The sequence below is a fragment of the Acomys russatus genome, chromosome 3, assembly GCF_903995435.1.
Source record: "Acomys russatus chromosome 3, mAcoRus1.1, whole genome shotgun sequence".
Classification (NCBI taxonomy): domain Eukaryota; kingdom Metazoa; phylum Chordata; class Mammalia; order Rodentia; family Muridae; genus Acomys; species Acomys russatus.
Genome location: NC_067139.1, coordinates 62,032,034 through 62,049,719, shown reverse-complemented (window position 1 = coordinate 62,049,719; position 17,686 = coordinate 62,032,034). Strand labels below are relative to the sequence as shown.

Below are 17,686 nucleotides of genomic sequence, written 5' to 3'. Positions count from 1 at the left end.
TATTTCAGACAAATGTCTCTTCTTTGGTCTGGGGAAACGCAAAACCTGCCCACTAGCTATTTTGTAAATTATAATTAGTTATTGCCAACCGTAGTTTACCTACTGTGATGTCGAATATTCAAAATGATTCCTCTTCCCCAGCCATACTCTCACCCGCACACCATCTCAGCACACGGTGGGAATTGGCTTCTACTCTTTCTATAGAGAAACCCTGTCACTTTAAGACCATCATATTGTTTGTGTCCTGCACAAATGTGACTTAGGAGACTCCTCTCGTTTGTTGTCCCAGGAGCATGGGCAGGGACATTTGAAGGACTAGCATGTGGCCTCTAAGTCTGTCAGCCAGCAAAGACATACCCAGACCTGGGCTTGTGTCAGCTGTTTAGGATCTGTGAACAGCCACTGCTGTAGGTGGAGGAGTGACTCACGGTGTCTACAAAGTGGCAGCTAAACTTTAATATTATACAGTGTGCATATCTGGACAGCCATGCTGTCCCAGGTAACAGCTTTGATGGGATAATAGAGGCAACCCCCTAACTATTTTGATTTTCATCATTATACAATGTATTTTTAATAGACACCTGGAAAGTGTCCCCTTCTGTGGTGCACTGTGTGGCCTTATGTTGCAATGTGTGATGGCAGATCCTGGTAACTGTAGATCGCTTCTTTGGGTTGAAGATATTCAAAACGTCTCCACGAGCAATTTTGTACCATTCAATTAGTTGTTGTCAGTGATAGTTACCGTATAGTGCTATTGAATATAAGAAATTATTCCTCCTATCAATCTGCACCTGCGCTCTAAAGCCTTTCTCCATCCCCTCCTCAGTCTCTGCCAACTGGTATTTTAGTTCCTTTTCTTTGAGATCACCTTTTTGGCTTCCACAAGTGAAGACACACTTATTTCTCTTTACATGATGATCTCCAGTCCCACCTATGCTGCCACAACGACAGGACTTCATCTTTCAAGGAAGGTGCTTTCTGATCGGCCTAGTCAAGGCAACAGCTGTTGAATCATTTGATAGAGACCATGACCACCATGTGCAAGAATGAAGATGAAGGCCATTTCCCAGGATACCTACCCTCCCCCATAAAAGGAGGTTCTAGCTAAAGGTCTCCCATGCACTGCAGTGAGATTTGGTGGGAGCAGAGACCCTAGGGGAGCCATCTCTGCAACTCATGCTGAGCAATGCTTTCAGCAAACAACCCAGAGAGCTGACATTACTGGTCCAAGTTCTCCCAACTGGTGACCAGTTAGTGACTGGAGAGCTGTGACGTGAGTCAAGACGGTCTGATTCCGAAGCCCAGACCCCTCACCATGTTTTCCTTCTGCTTCCCTCCTTCTTATTCTGAGCATCTTGCTGAACACCGTGTCTCTACCAGGAGGTGCTTTGAGCTTCTCCTCCTCATGCTCAATCTGTCCCGTATGGCTACCAGCACCATAGTATGGCTGGTCCAAGGAAGCAACCAACTATAATTTAAAGTAATTTGTTTACATTTATGTTAAAAAATCCTGACATTCGATTCCGCTATTAAGAATATTAAAGTATGTGTAGAATAATTTGGGCATGTATGTACTTATTGAAGCACAGACTTAGGAAATTCAATTCTTGAGCAAGAACTTCCAATGAAAATTAGTGTTGAGGGGGCTGGAGAGGTGGCTCAGAGATTAAGAGCACTGACTGCTCTTCCAGAGGTCCTGAGTTCAATTCCCAGCAACCACACGGTGGCTCACAACCATCTGTAATGAGATCTGGTGCCCTCTTCTGCAGGTGTACATGCAGGCAGAACACCGTATACATAATAACAAATAAATCTTCAAAAAATTATTTTTAAAAAAGAAAGCAAGTTAGTGCTGAAATCCATGATGTAGTGCTTAGCCCTAAATGGGACATCTATCTCCCTCCCTCCCAGTCTCAGGAGGCAACATGGCAGAGGGGAAAGAAAAACATGAGACCCAGAAGATAGGAAGATGTGCAGTGTGACTCACTAGTGAGCCCACTGCAGCTACGGTTGGTCTCCTGCACAAGACTGGGCCTGACCACATTTCATCATCAGTGGGGTCTAGTCCCCAAGGGTCTTTGGGTAGGTAATGCTTGCTGAGGGAGGGTGGCATTTTCTTCAGCGGTGTAGCCACTGATCGCCACCGCCACCCATGGTCATTCAATCAACCCTAGTTGAATGCAGTGGGTCTCACAGAGAGAAGCTGGGGGAGTAGGAGGGGGAGGTGCTGGGAAGAAGGCGGGTACCAGAGGGAGAAGAGGGGGATGCTGAGGAGTGTAATGGGGAGCGAAAACAATTGAACTTCACTATACCAACATAGAAAACTTGCGAAGAACAAAAATATATAAAAAGGAAAGAAAAGCCAAAATTTGCGTGTCCAAACTGAAAAGTGCCCAAAGTGAAAAACACTCATTAAATTTAGAAAGAAAAGTAAAATATTTCAGTGGGGTCTAGACTTGAGATAGAGGACCTGCTACTGTGTGTGCTCCGGGCTCTGGGTTCAACCTCCAGTCCCTGGGCCCTCCCCCTACCATTTCATTAACATTGGAGTGGTAATACTTGGGATCCCGTGGGCTGAACAAAAAAAATGTTATTAAACTCTTTTTAGCTGGTATCATTCAGTTTCCCCTTTTGTGGATGGTAGCTCCCAGCAAGCAAGTTAGGGACAACCACAATTTACTGATGAGTGTTGTTCACAGACTCGTTTCCCCAAAGGACACCCACCCTCAGGAGTTTCCTGCCAGAGGTCTTGTGTTTAGCTAAGAGACTTGAGCCTAACACCATAGGAGACCAGACCAAGAGACAGGGAAGTGCGAGCAAGTCTAGAATTTGCAGACTCGCCCACCAGCAAGGGTGGGCGTTTCTAATTCCATTCTTAGAAACCACCCAGCTTCCAGTGGTCTGTAGACAAATTCAGTGGGACCGCACAGGGTCGAGCTGAGATGCACACTGGCTGGTACCAGGTGCAGCAATAGGACCATATCAGCCCCACCCCCCCTTCCTCCCTGCTTGGCCCGCTGCAGTAATCAGGGCTGTTCTTGGCATGTCAGACACACAGTATCACTCTCCTTCTACAGAGTAATCCCTGGTGCTGGCTTCCTTTCAAGGCCAGGCCTAAGAGATAGCAGATTCCAGGCCTCCTATCTATTCCAAACTCTTGCCTGGGTCAGGACAGGCAGCTGTGAACTCGAGGCTGGAGGGCAACTTTCCATAGGATTCAACCTTCCCACAACAGGGCATCCACCTCCATGACCCCTGAGAATCCAGCTCTGCTGCCTGGTCCTTCCTTCCAGCTAGCTCCCAATATCTGGTTGGTTCTGTGTGGTCCTATAGCATTCTTGTTAATTCCTCCTTTGTAGGCGTTAGCTAGAGTTAGCTTCTGGTACCTGTTCCTGGGATCTCTTATGAAGTATGCTGAGCAATGGACATTTGAGAGCCCAGCTAGTGACTTGGCCGAAAGCCCAGGGTTCTGGTCTACATCCATCAACCCCCCTGCCTCCCTGTAGAAGCACCATGTGAGTTCGCAAGAGAGAGGTTTCTGTCTGTTTAGTTCATGAACATTACATTGAGACTGGCTTGCCTGGTGCCTTAGCACTCTCAGCCCAGAATGCCAAAGCAGGTCCCTTACTCCTTGGTCTTTTTTTTGCGGGGGGGGGGGGGGTGTGGTCTAGAAGTAGGCCTAAACTGCACTTAGGACAAGACACCACAATGCTAAGAAGTCCTCACGGGTTCAAGTGTGCAGGAACGGGCAGAACAGGGCACTGCTAAGGTAAGACAAGTCTAGGAAGGAGGTGCAGAGTCCTCCCATGCCCTTTGTGGGGGACCTGGCTTCTTCAGGCTTCAGAGAGCTGATCAGAGACAGGGCTCTGGCCTAGAGCTAGGTCAAGGTGTAGTTCCAGTAGCCTCTGGCTCTGAGATTCTAGCAAATTCTGAGGCTTGCTGGAGTGGAGGTTCCTCACCTGATGAGTGGTTAGCACATGTTGGTCCTAGGGCTGGTGAGATCAGTATGGCAGTGCTTGCCCTCCATAGAAAGAGTGTACACAATAAATATTTAGCCCTCTGGCACCCAAATCTGAGTCTACAACCTCAGAAACCCAATAGCTATCAGTTATTAATCACGAAAAAGTCATGTTAATTCTGCTTCTGAGCCCCGCTCTCTCAGGCCAGTTTCCAGGTGAGGTTCAGAGAAGGACTATGGTGTGTGGACCCAGGTGGTCATCTGGCATTGTCACCTGCAGTCATGGAGAGCTGTCACCCCCCTTACGTGCTTGACTGCAGTGCATCTCTCTGAGTCGGGACCATGGTGTTTGTGCAGGTAGAGGTCAAAGAACCAACTTTCAGAAGTTGTTTTTCCTCCCACCTTCACCACCTCCATCCCCGCCCCCACCCAACCATGCAGAAATTCATCTTGGGTCAAACTCAAATTGCCAGGTTTGGTGTCGGGCATTGTTACCCACTGAACCATTAACACACTCTTGTGTTGCTGCTTCTGTCCCAGAAACACTCCCTTACCTGACTCTTTCCTCTTTTCTTGGGTAACTTAACTTACAAGAAGTGGGATTCTTGCCACTTCGTCCTTGAATCCCTTATGGCACCAACATTTGGGTCCTTTTTTTTTTCAATGTCATTCAACCATCACTCTTTTTTTCTGCTCCTCTTAGCACTTCTTGTCCTGGGGGTCAGAGTCTGTCTTCCTGACTGTCTGCTTGACCCTGACAGCTATGTAGTAGTGAGACTGTGTCTCTGTGATTCTTAGATAAATAGCTCTGTAAGCAGCATTGGCTGGTCTACCAACTCTCATAAAATCAGACTTGTTACCGTGTTTTTTTTTTTATCCCCCCAGCACCACTGAACTACATTTCACAGAATACCTTGTGATAATGTAAGGCCATGTGACTTCCTTCTGGCCAACCAGCTGGGAGAACTAATACAGCCACTTCTAGGATTGGACCAGTGCCTCTCCTAGAAGCTGTGCCTAGGTTGAAGACACTATGGATGCTCAGACAAAACCAAAGGCGGGAAGATGCCTGCAGGCCAACTGAAGTGTTCACTGTTGACTTTAGATAAAAGATAAGCACATTCTGTTGTATCAAGATTCTAAGATTTGGAGGTGGCTACAGCATGAATCTACTTCTTTAATATAAATATATTATATTATATAACTTTTTTTTTTTTTTTTTTTTGGTTTTTCAAGACAGGGTTTCTCTGTGTAGCCTTGGCCATCCTGGACTCACTTTGTAGACCAGGCTGGCCTCGAACTCACAGTGATCCACCTGCCTCTGCCTCCCGAGTGCTGGGATTAAAGGCGTGCGCCACCACGCCCGGCTTATATAACTTCTTTAAAGGCATGGTGGTGCACATCTTTAATCCCAGCATTTAGGAGGCAGGAGCAGGCAGATCTCTGAGTTTGAGGCAAGCCTGGTCTAGAGAGGGAGTTCCAGAACAGCCAGGGCTGCGCAGAGAAACATCTCTCTCCCTCCCCCCCCATATGTATGTATGTATGTAACACACAAATATCTGTGTATATATGTACACATATGTATTTACATATATACACACATCTGTGTTTATACACACACACACACACACACACACACACACACAAAATCAGTAGCAGCTAATTAGCAGTTAATCTAATATAAAGAAGCTAGAACTCATGGAAAAGTAGGTATCAATTGGGTTAATTTTTCCTTGTAACTATCTCTGGCACCCTCATATCCTGAGAGTTCCAGCAGTGGCCCTCTTTCCTCTCTTGCTTCTCAGTTCTGGGGTCAATGATCCCATAGAGGCTTCACCTTCTGTACTGCTTGGAAAAAGGATGCTTTGGGCCAGGTGTGCAAAGGATACAAAATGAGACCCCATATCAACTCCCCAAAGCTACATATTAGGTAATCCAAGCAAGACACAAAGTGCTAGCAACCACACTTTTCAGCTCTCCAGAACTTAGTAAGCAGTGACCTGAAGGTTCTGTTTACTGACTAGGTGGGCATGGAGCCATGCATCATAGGCAGACAAGAGGAGCTTTGCTGACACTCACGTCTACAATGACTCTGTCCTCCTGTGCCTTGCTCAGTGGCTTGGACCTCTCGTTCTCGGGCTCTTTGTCATCAGAGGTGAAGCCCAGCTGAAAGGGATGCTTGGAGTTTGCAGCATACAAGTGGCTTTAGCACTGGCAGGTTCCTCCACTAGATGGCACACACAGCACTGTTTTTCCTCATTTTAAATTCGTTTCACAATTGTCATTTTCTATAGCGTTGAAGGCTATAACAGGATCTGTGAACTAAACTTACATAGACGATGTAATGCATAATCATCCTAAGAATGATTGCATTTCCAAGGGCTATCAAGTTTTTCTTCTTGGGGGATGAGGGTACCCAGTGCAGAATGAGGGATTGTCCCAGGTTCCTGCCTGGTCCTGTGCCTGCCAGAACACTGTCAATGTGTCCTTCCTTTCTGCTCCTGTCCTGTCATTGATTCCAGGGGCCCTGGACCCAGGCTTCAATATTAGGTGTCTTTCTGTTCTTCTAATCTCTCTATGCCCAAGGCCTATATCCCTCAGGCACCCTGAGAATGGGGGAGAAGGCCTGCCTCCTGTCCAGATCACCTCTCTCCATGCCTTTCGTTCATCCTCTTCAGTGCTGGGAGAAACTAACATGGTACCTAATGGTTTACTCAACCTTCCCTTCTTTTATTCCTTCCTTTCTTCCTTGTCCATGCAGGCCTTAAAACAGTAATCCTCCTGCCTCAGTTTTGCCATAGCAGAGATTACAGTGCTTATTGCCATTCTGGACCCCATCATCATCATCACCATCACCATCATCATCATCACCACCATCATCATCATCACCACCATCATCATCACAGCTACAAGGTCTCTGTCTGGAGCCTCTGTTGTGAACTATACCCACATAAAGCCCAGCCCAGGACAGGATGACCTAGGAGGTCAGGTTCCCCTTCTGCCAGCTGTCTGACCTCAGGGGGGTTCACATCTCAGGGCTGCTACACCTTCATGGGATCTAAAGGGAGTGGGACATTTTTAGCTGTAGCCAAAACCTCCTGAGTCCCTTGGGACTAGGTTGGTAGGAAGTCCCAAGACTGCAGAGGCCTTGGAAAGAAAGGAGGATGGTGAGCCACCCAAGCCCGCCCCCAACACTGGTGTTAAGTTCTCTCTACGAGGGGGTCCCTGTCCACCACTTCTGATTTTCCAGAGTGACCTCAGCATCTCCTTGTTTTCTACCTGGGCTCTCAGGTGGGACTGTGTGACAAAGAAGTAGAGCAAATACAGGCAGTACTGAGAGCCACATGAGTATGGTGTTGGCCAGACAATAGTTTCTGTGCTGGGAAAAGGGGTCCTTGAGCTTTCCTTCCTGAGACTGGGGCCCCAAACCTCATCGTTGAAGCATAAAAAGATACAAGCATCCTGACAAGGCGCAGAGTCAGGCACTCTGCTCCAGGGCAGCCTGGGTATGGTGGACCTAGGTTTGGGCCTGCTGTGGTTTCAGGGTCCCCACCAAATATCATGTTGAGATTTAACACACACTGTAAGGTGTTAGAAGGTGGGCCCCAAAGAAACACTCAGGTGCAGCAGGCTCTGCCTTCTTGATGGACCGATCCACTCGTGGACTATCAAGGTGGGTCTGTCATAAAAGCTAGTTTGGCCTGCATCCTGTATGTACCACTTTGCCGGGTGATGCTTCACACTACCTTGGAGTTCTGCAGATTGTTGTTGGAGGCACAAAGTCCTTGTGCCCAGGGATCACTAGGGAAATTAGGAATGTTAAACACATAGGGGCCTCTCCTTAATGGAGGAGATGAAATACCTGTTTTCCCATCCAGAAGGCTAAGAGTGAATTTTGTTAACACTTGGTGACCTTTTTGCTATCTGTGGAGACATACCTCACCCAAATTCCCCAGCATGATTATCCAGGACTCCTAGGGGAGATGTCACATGTAATTGATGGCCTGCTGACCTCTATGCGACCTTGGTGAGAGACCACACTAGATTCTAGGTCTTTTAGCTGTAGAACCCACCCTCATGGTCACATGTCCTTTGCAAAGGAGTTGCTATGTAGGCACACCCAAGCTTCATTGTGCGTATGTAATTGGAATGATTGTGGCATGGAGACTTTTCCTCAAACTGTACTGTTTTTGTTTGTTTGTTTTTTGAGATAGGGTTTCTCTGTGTATCCCTGGCTGTCCTGGGCTCACTTTGTAGACCAGGCTGGCCTCAAACTCACAGTGATCCGCCTGCCTCTGCCTCCCGAGTGCTGGGATTAAAGGCGTGTGCCACCACACCCGGCTAGAAAAATAAAACTTTTGTATTTTTATAAACTGTACTGTTTTGAAATATGCTGGCAATGAACCGCCTGGCATTGGACTCCCTGAAGTCTGATCCAGGTTGACAAGACCCTCACTAGGTGTGCCCCTTTAGTGTTGATCTCCTGGTCCCCAGAACCGGGATCTGAACATACTTGTATTAGTTAAAACGCTTATACATGTGCGTGTGCATGCGTGCCTGTGAACTCAGGCGTGAACATGCCATGACATGCATACATGTGGAGGTCAGAGGAGGAACTCAGGTCATCAGGCCTGCACATGAGGGCCTCTATCCACCAACACATCTCGACAGCCCACTTTCATTGTTTATGACTCTCCCAGCCTGTGGAATTTAAGTGTAGCTGCGGAACACAGACAAATGCAGGGCTTCGGCCCTACTACTAACAGGCTTTATGCCAGGGCACAGGCCACTGTTCTTCCTCATCTCCAGGGTCTGTTTCTGGGGAACAGGCTTAAAACAGGTTTTGAGTATTGTCATAAGCAGAACAATGGCTCTCAAAAATGTCCACATCCTCACCCCCGGAACCTTACGAATATCTTGCTTTCTGTGACAAAAGTCTCCTCCTTCCAGATAAAGAAATAAAGAGCATATAAATAGCTCTCACCTAGGTCAGGAACACAGAGCTGGTGACCCCTAGACTCACCCTTGGGGCATAGCTTCAGTGACAGAGTGCACTGAATTCCACCATGCACTCTGGGCTTGCCTGGCCAGCTGCTTCTTAGGCCCAGAGGCTGCACCCAGGCCTTTCCTTCCAGGAGCCCTTAAGTCCTCACCTCCCCAGATATTAGGACCCGCCTCTTCGCTATCCTTACTACAGAATTGTTATTCCTGTGTCACAGTCAACTAAGCCTTTGTTTTCTAATTGTTGCCCCAAGACCCACCTGTTCATACCTTCTAAGTGTTACTTTAAAACCAAGACTGGGACTTAAATCATGTGCCACCACACCCAGCTGAGCAGCATTTATTTGTACTTCCACTTTGCCTCCCAGAATCCCCAGGATAGTGTGGCCTACAGATTTCTGGCCTCAGCGTGGGCCCATCTTACCCTTTGGTAGACAGCAAGAGCCAGGTCATTTCCTCATGGTGTTTGGGGTGGGGTGGGGGGTGTCTACCACACCTCTCTGTGAGTGTAAATTTACTGGCTCACAGACTTCCCCCACGGAGTATCTTGAACACTCGATGCTTTTCCAAGGAAGTGCCTTGACCACGCCCCCTCCCCTGCAATCATTATTCCCATCATGCCGTTGGTCTCTTTCCTCAAGTCTCTGAGCCTGTCCTTGGAGACCTCTGTCCATAGACATAAGACAGGCCATAGATGCCAGGGTTAACCCCAAAGGGGTTATATTTCAAAGCCTTGCTGGTGGAAATTGGTGGGAATGCCTCCAGTCACCTGTGACCTGGGCAAGGCACCTTTGAGGCCCACCGTTCACCATCTCAGATGGCCCCAGTGAGAGAGAGCTGTCATCACATCAGTCCATTTCATATCCTGGCTGGCCCTTTCCCTGTGCCCTTCCTCATGCTCTGAGGGACCACCTCTGGAATACACTGCCCAGATCCTGTCACAGGCTCTGGTTCTGGTGGAGGTCAAGGGAAATAAAAACCCCAGCAAAACTGCTGTAACAGGGCTCATGTGACAGATACCTACTTAGCTCAGTAAGGACCACATTGAACAACCTGGGACTGTAAAAGCCCTTTCTGTAACTGCCACCCAGACAATGGGTCTGAGGAGGAATTGTTTCCCTCCGATTGTACTGTAATTCTGCTTTGGGATTCACAATAAGCCTTATGGCGGCCTTCTGAATCGGTTGACACTTGACCATTAACTTATTTCCATGTGTGTGTTTGCATCTTCCCCTAAGGCAGTGGGTCATCACCCCTTTGGTGTGTGTGTGTGGGGGGTCACATATCTGGTATTTACATTGCGATTTATAACAGTAGCAAAATTACAGTTATGAAAGAACAATGAAATGATTTTATGTCTGGGGTTACCACAACGTGAAGAACTGCATTAAAGGGCTGCAGCGTTTAGAAGGTTGAGAGCCACTGCCCTAAGGCATCTTTGCTTGGGTTTATCGCCAGTGTAAAAACTGACATTTTCTCTGATCCCAGAACTAATTTACAAATAACAGATTGGTTTTTCCAATTTCTTCCCCCAGTCTTTCTGGCTTTGGCCCACATCTCTGCCTTAGCTTGGGGACAGTGTCTGTCCTCCTGCAAGAAATAGGATTGTGAAGGCAGGAGCACAGTCATGGCCCCATGGGACCACCAGGACCCTGCTCAGCACACATCGGCACCCTGGGCCTACCTGGAGTGATCTCAAACAGGTGCTTCCCTGGGTCCTCAGGGTCTGGAAGAAGTTCAGTCACTTGTGTCCCTTGTAGAGAAACAAATCCCTGAAATGGAGACAAACACAAAAAGAAACATGAGAGGCCTGGGAAAGGGCTCCTTGGCGTGAAGGGTGGTGCTAGCACAGGGCCCAGCCCTTCTCCTGGCAAGGCAGGCTGGACACCAGAGGGAAGGATGTGTATCTTTTCTGCAGCCCAGGACCAGGCACAGAGGACACTCCCTCCCCATCTGCACACACATCTGCAGGGTGGGAGGGGTTCTTCCAACAAGGGGTGGGCCCAAGGGATGGGCCAGGACTTCCCAGTGTAAGACACGGCCAGGAGGGCAGAGATCTTGTGCCTGCTGTCCCTCACTTCCCAATTCCAAAGACTTCCTGTAGTCTCCCAGGCCAGTAGGATCCCAGGGGTGGAGAATGAGAGCTAATGCTTGAGAGCCTTGGAGGTGACATAGGGGACAGACAGCATCACAGCTCTGCATGGCCAGGCAGGATGAGGTTTCACTCACTTCTCACTTTGGTTTTATTTGGTATTCAATTAGTTATTAAGGGGTTATTATTGCAGTACAGGGGATGGAACCCAGGGCCTCATAATCTAGGCAAGTGCTCTGTCACTGAGCTGCATCTTCAGCCTGCTGTTTTACTTCCTTTCCTACAGGAGTCACCAACATGCACAGAGTCACCAGCATAGGCAGTGCCATATTTCTGTCTCAGGCAAGCATAGCTGTCCCTTGGAATCCATAGTGTATTCTCTCCAGGACCCCTTAGATGTTTTTTCTGAAGTTTAATCTATATGTCTGTATAATGGGACACTGGCCCTCACTTCTCAGGAGTTGGCAAGTCCTACTCAAAAAGGATAGGTGTTGCTTCTCTCATCCATGGGCCAGCAGAGCCCTCTTTACTTATAGGAGGACCCCCTTTCACGTCATGCATGCTTAGACTTCATGTGACTTGACTACACACACACACACACACACACACACACACACACACACACACACTTCCATCCTCTCCAAAGAAAAACCATTTTCAACTTCATTCCTGCAGTCAGATCTCCAGGTTCAAATCCCGGCTCAGCTTCAGATAAACTGTGTCAATTTTCTGTACCTCGGTTTCTTTATCTGTGCCTCTGTGCATCAGGGTTGTACTAGGTCCTTGTCAAGCTGTTCTGAGCAGAGATGAATTAGGCATTTGGGATATCCTGAGTGTAGGTCCTGGCACATAATGTGTGTGTGTGTGTGTGTGTGTGTGTGTGTGTGTGTGTGTGTGTGTGTGTGTTTTGTTTTGATACATGGTCTTACTATGTAGGCCTGGCTGATCTGGAAGTCATCATGTAGACCAGGTTGAGCTTCAACTCATAGAGATCTGTCTGCCGCTGTCTCCTGAGTGGCATGTGTAAAGGTGTGTGCCACTACGATGGCCTGCAAACTGTGTGTTCGCTTGGTAAATCTATTATGTCTGGGCTCCATGCCAGGAGGAGGACCATATCCGTGAGTCTGCATTTGCCCAGGTGGGGAGCCCAGAGTCGGCTTCACCACCCCACTCGTATGCCTGCTAGCAGACACTCTATTCCTGGGCCAGTATCATTTTAGTGAGTCCTCATAACGTCCCCATGGGGGAATGTATGTCCTATTGCACAGATACCAAAACCAGGCAGGCGGGGGGGGGGGGGGGGAAGGGCACAAAAAGGTGAATCATTAACCTGTGGCTGAGTCAGGCCTTTTCTGGCAAATTCTGGCCATAGTGGGGTAGTGAGAGCCTTATGTGTGCTGGCATCTGTGCTTCAGGGACATACGGAAATGCCTCTTCTCATTTAAGTAGCATCAAGGCAAAATGGCGTCAGTACCCACAGATGCTTGCTCTGGAGAAATTATAGCAATAAGCCAGGGATCCAGCTGGTAATTGCTGTAACTGAATTACTGGTTGCGTTCTTGCTAGGGAACCTGGAGCTACAGGGAACAAATTAGGACAGCAGCCACAGGATGTGGGAACGTGCTCATTAGAGGGCGTGGGCGAGGTCCATCACTGAGTCTCTGCATTTGCTGTTACGGTAACCGACTCTGTGATGGGTTACTCTGCATGTGTTTTCCTCCTGCCTCAGTAACTGTCATCCACACAATGGAAGTAACAATATCTTCACTGACTGAGGCTAAAGGAAAACACAGAAATAGCTTCTTTTGTGGGAAATGGTACTATGTTCCCGGCTGTTAAGCCTAGATGATGGATCTAGATGCCCTGTGGGGCAGGTGCTGCTATTGCTGGCTCCTTGCACTAGAGGACAGAGGTGGGGGAGGCAGAGCGCAAGGGCACACTGGGATATGACTTCTCACTTCCTACTCCTCTCCCCACCTTTGTGATAGCAGCTTTCCCTCCACTAGAAGCTGCTGGCAGGGTTGGGGGACTTCAGCGAATCCCTGTATGATCCCATCACTGTGCAGGGACCTTGGCAGCAACCTGTGGCTTCATCCAATACTGCACCCCCAACCAACCTTCCCAAAAAGTTGGGATTGAAGCTTTGATCTGAGGGTATTGGGGTAGGGTAGCGGGCCCAAGAGGTCTGCTGTCCTGTTAGGTGGTGTGTGTGTGTGTGTGTGTGTGTGTGTGTGTGTGTGTGTGTGTGTGTCTGTGTGCTAACATAGTAGTGAAAGTATTTGTGAGGAGTCTACTAAATATTTCTTATAACAACCTTGGGCTATCCCAGAGCTCGTTGGAACACAGAGATCTGGGCTTGTGTGGCTCGACCATAAAGAAAACAAAGCACCCAATTTACATGTCTGGGATCCCCTGAAGTACACAGACAGGTCTCTTTCCTTCATGGTCAATTTCATGATGTCACTGAATGTGGAGCTGGGAAGAGATTCACTCCAGTGTTTGCCTCACATGGTCGCTTCAGTGCACAGGGCACAGTCGATGAAGCCAATGAGACCAGGTGCAAATGAGAGCTGAGTTCTTACCTTTGCTTTTACTACAACTCATTTAGCTGGGGGCCTGTGTGGATTAATTGCTCCTTGTGGGCCTGTCTGCCTAGAGTAGCACTGGCCTCCACCCTGGAGTTTTGAATTCCATAGTTCTGGAGGAAGCAGTTGAATTTGGATTTCTGCTTAATTTTCTGATGTTGGTGGCCACAGGAATATGCTTTGAGACAATTTCATGGGGCCACCATGACAAGGCAATGGCTTGTGATCTACTGCAGAGAGAGGGGCTTTGATTGAAATGCTATACCCTACTTATACAGGTCACAGGGGCAATGAGTACCTGCTCATTGTATCCTCTCAGACAAATGCCCAATCATAAAGGTTCTGGGATTTTCCTGGGGGAGTGTCCCAAAAAGCATTAACAAGGCCTACATAGCCTTCTTTTATTTATTTATTTTTATGTATATGAGTACTCTATCTGCAGGTACACCTACAGGCCAGAAGAGGGCATCAGATCACATTATAGATGGTTGTGAGCCACCACGTGGTTGCTGGGAATTGAACTCAGGACCTCTGGAAGAGCTAGACAGTGCTCTTAACCACTGAGCCATGTCTCCAGCCCCTAGCTGGCCTTCTTAAAGTAGTGTGGGCCAAGAGCTTGGCTGCTTGGGCTCCGGAAGGGGCCCAGCTCATAGTCTGCTCTAGAATGGTACAGTTTGTAGAAAGCTTTGTGGGCACACTTCCTCCTTTCCTTGGGTCTGAACTCATGGATACTGGCTGCTAGGAGTTTTGTTCAGCCTGCGTGTCTGAGCTCATCCCTAGAAGATGCAGCCAATTTTGCTTATCTCTAGCTCTATGCCTCTGCAGTCTATTGGTATAGATTACTCATGAGCTAAGGACACAGAATTCTGTCTCCTGCAGGCCCCATTGCCAGGACTGCTTCTGTGGTCTTCATCGTAGTGCCTGCCCAAGCAATTAGTTCCTCCAGGTACTCAGGTAGACCTGCCAGAAGCACCCAGAATGCCTGGCCAATCCTAGAAACCACACACAGAGAACAGAGCCTTGGGAAATGAGAAGAACAAGCCCAGCAAATTAAAATACTTAAAAATCCATCATCTATCTGGGCATGGTGGTGCATGCCTTTAAACTCTAGCACTTGGAAAGCAGAGACAGGCAGATCTCCATTGATTCATGGCCAGTCTGGTCTACATAGTGAGTTATAGTGAGTTCCAGGATACTCAGATATATATATAGAGAGACCCTGTCTCAACCCCACCCCAATCCATCATCTATATGACATATTAAATGCAAACTCCAGAAGCCCTGTCGGCTTAAGGGAAGTGGTTTAATGACTAGCCTTGCTCCATCTCATGTGCCTAAACCTCACAATGGGGAAAGTAGGGCACAGTGTGACCCTTAGCGGCTGTTTGAAATTCTGAAAGTCTGTTATACCAGATCTGAAAGTTCTGTGCATGTTGGTTATCTATTGCTACCCAAGACACGCAAAATTTAGTAGCTTAAAACTGTAGTATTATTTTATCAGATGGCTTTTGTAGGGCAGAAATTTGGAGGTGAATTTCTTTAGTAGTCTTTACAAGGATTTGAGGATTTCAAGGCTTTATAAAGAGACAGTCAAAATACAGAAACCTGAAGGCTTGAAGGAGATCAGAGATGTTTTCAAGTTGGCTCACTCAATGGAAGCTATAAAATAGACCCAGATTCCTGAGGTATAAAGTGGTGTGTAAGTGACAAACACAGCAGGGGGTGATTAACTAAACCGCAACTCTTCAGAGGAAAGCATACTTAGTGAGCTTGAAATCAGGAACCCAGAGAAATGATAATCTTAAAAAACTGGCAGAGGGCTGGGGATTTAGCTAAACCAACAGAAAGCTTGCCTGATATGCATGAGGCCCCTGGTCTGACTGACGGCCCTCAGGACTGAGTATACTAGCTGTGATGGTGCTCGCCTGTGATCACAGCTCTTGGGAGATACAGGCAAGAGAGTTAGTAGTTCAAGGTCACTCTTAAGTCAGGACAGCCTGGGCTACATCTAATCTTGTCTTAACAATAGCAGCAGCAGCAGTAACAACAACAACAACAAAACATAAGGCACAGTATTAGTGAGATATGCAATGTTTTCACAAATCAAATATGTATATAGAGGCCTTTACAGAGGGGAAAAGACTGGAAAATGTTTGGAGAGGTGGCCAAAACCAAACCCATAGATTCATGGACCCCAACAATGTCCAATACAAGAAACACATTGAAATGCACACGAGGCTTTATCAGCATCGAAAGGCTCAAAACCCAATTATAAGAAGAAACACTTAGCAGGAGCCAGCAGAAGACGATATACTATGTTCAAGGGAAGAAAGTTGAGGATGACAGATTTCTTACCCGAAACAATGCAAGTGAGAAATCGGCCTAGCAACACTTCGAGGTATCAGGAACACACACAAGTACAGTAAAGCAGTAACAACCACAACCACCACCACAACAACACAGTCAACCTCACATTCTGAATTCAGTGGAAATAACCTTCAAAAGTTTAGGTTAAATAAAAACCGTTAAAAATATACCAAGGCTGAAAGAATTCATCACCAGTGTGCTTAACAAAAACGACTGTTAGAGACAGTCAGTTGGCAGGAAAATAATATTAAATAAAAATAAGAGAAGAGAGCCCAGTCTTCAAAGTCTTAACAATAAGAAGAAAGAAAGAAATAAAAGGGTTCCCAAAGGAAAGGAAGAATTAAAATTATTCTTATTTGCAGATGACATAAATCTATTCTTAAAAGATCCTACAGGCTCTATTATTTTATTTTTTTTTTACATGTATTTATTGTGTGTGTGTGTCCATGTTGTGTGCAGAGGTCAGAGAAGAACTTGTGGAAGTAAAGTTGTAGGAAATAAAATTACCATACAAAATCAGTTGCCTTTTACATACAAATAATAAAGTTGCAGATAAAAAACAAAAACAAAAAACAGGGCTGGAGAGATGGCTCAGTGGTTAAGAGCACTGGCTGCTCTTCCAGAGGCCCTGAGTTCAATTCCCAGTAACCACATGGTGGCTCACAGCCATCTATAATGAGTTCTGATACTCTCTTTTGGTGTGCAGGTAGAGTACTGTACACATAAATAAAAAAAAAATCTTAAAAAATAACAATTATCCCATTCAACCACAGCTTAAAAATGTAAACACAAAGGAGGAGTTGGAAGGAAGAAAAGGAATAGGTAAAATGATGAAAATATAGTGCATTCATATATGAGTTCCTTGAATAAAAATGATAAATACAGTCGGGAGGTGGTGGCACACGCCTTTAATTCCAGCACTTGGGAGGCAGAGGCAGGCGGATCTCCATGAGTTCTAAGTCAGCCTGATCTACAGAGCGAGTCCCAGGACAGCCAGGGATACACAGAGAAACCCTGTCTCCAAAAACCACACACACACACACACACACACACACACACACACACACACACACACACAAATTATAAATACCTAAGTGTGAACCTAACCAAGAGATGAAAGACCCCTACAAGGAAACTTTAAGACGGTGACAAAGTGGCTAGAAAGATGGTTTGTTTGGTAAAGTGCCTGCTGTGCAAGCATGAAGCCCTGAGCCAGATACTCCAGAACCCACATAAAAGCCAAGCATGGTAATGAGTGCTTGCCATCCCCGTGCTGGGAGGTAGAGACGATCCCTGGGGCTGGATGTCCAGCCAGTCTATCTGAATCAGCAAGTTCAGGTTTAGTGAGGGACCCTGTGTCAAAAGGTAAGGTGAGAGCTAGTGAGGAAGACACCCAGTGTCAACCTCTGGCCTCTGCACATACGTGCGCACACACACGAACATGTGCATACACACAGATGTACACACACAAGATACTAAAAAATAAACTGAAGACAGTGATGGTAGAGGATAGAAAGACTTTCCATATTTCAGGATTAGCAAATTATTTATCGTATCGTAAAAATGGCTATCTTGCTAAAAAGTGCTCTACAGGCTTACTACAGTCCCCATGAAAATTCCACTGATATTCTGGAAAGAACTAGAAAAAATTCTGAGGTTCATATGGAAGCACAGAAGATCAAG

General features: G+C 46.9%; 1 protein-coding gene across 2 annotated transcripts in view; it reads right to left on the bottom strand.

Annotated features, from left to right (window-relative positions):
• Positions 1-17,686, bottom strand: part of Arhgap22 (Rho GTPase activating protein 22) — a 163,573-nt gene that overhangs the window by 74,869 nt on the left and 71,018 nt on the right. For both annotated transcript variants that reach the window (XM_051141828.1, XM_051141833.1), the window contains exon 3: positions 10,644-10,731. In XM_051141828.1, coding sequence (XP_050997785.1) covers positions 10,644-10,731 — 88 coding nt within the window. The remainder of the gene's footprint in view (positions 1-10,643; positions 10,732-17,686) is intronic.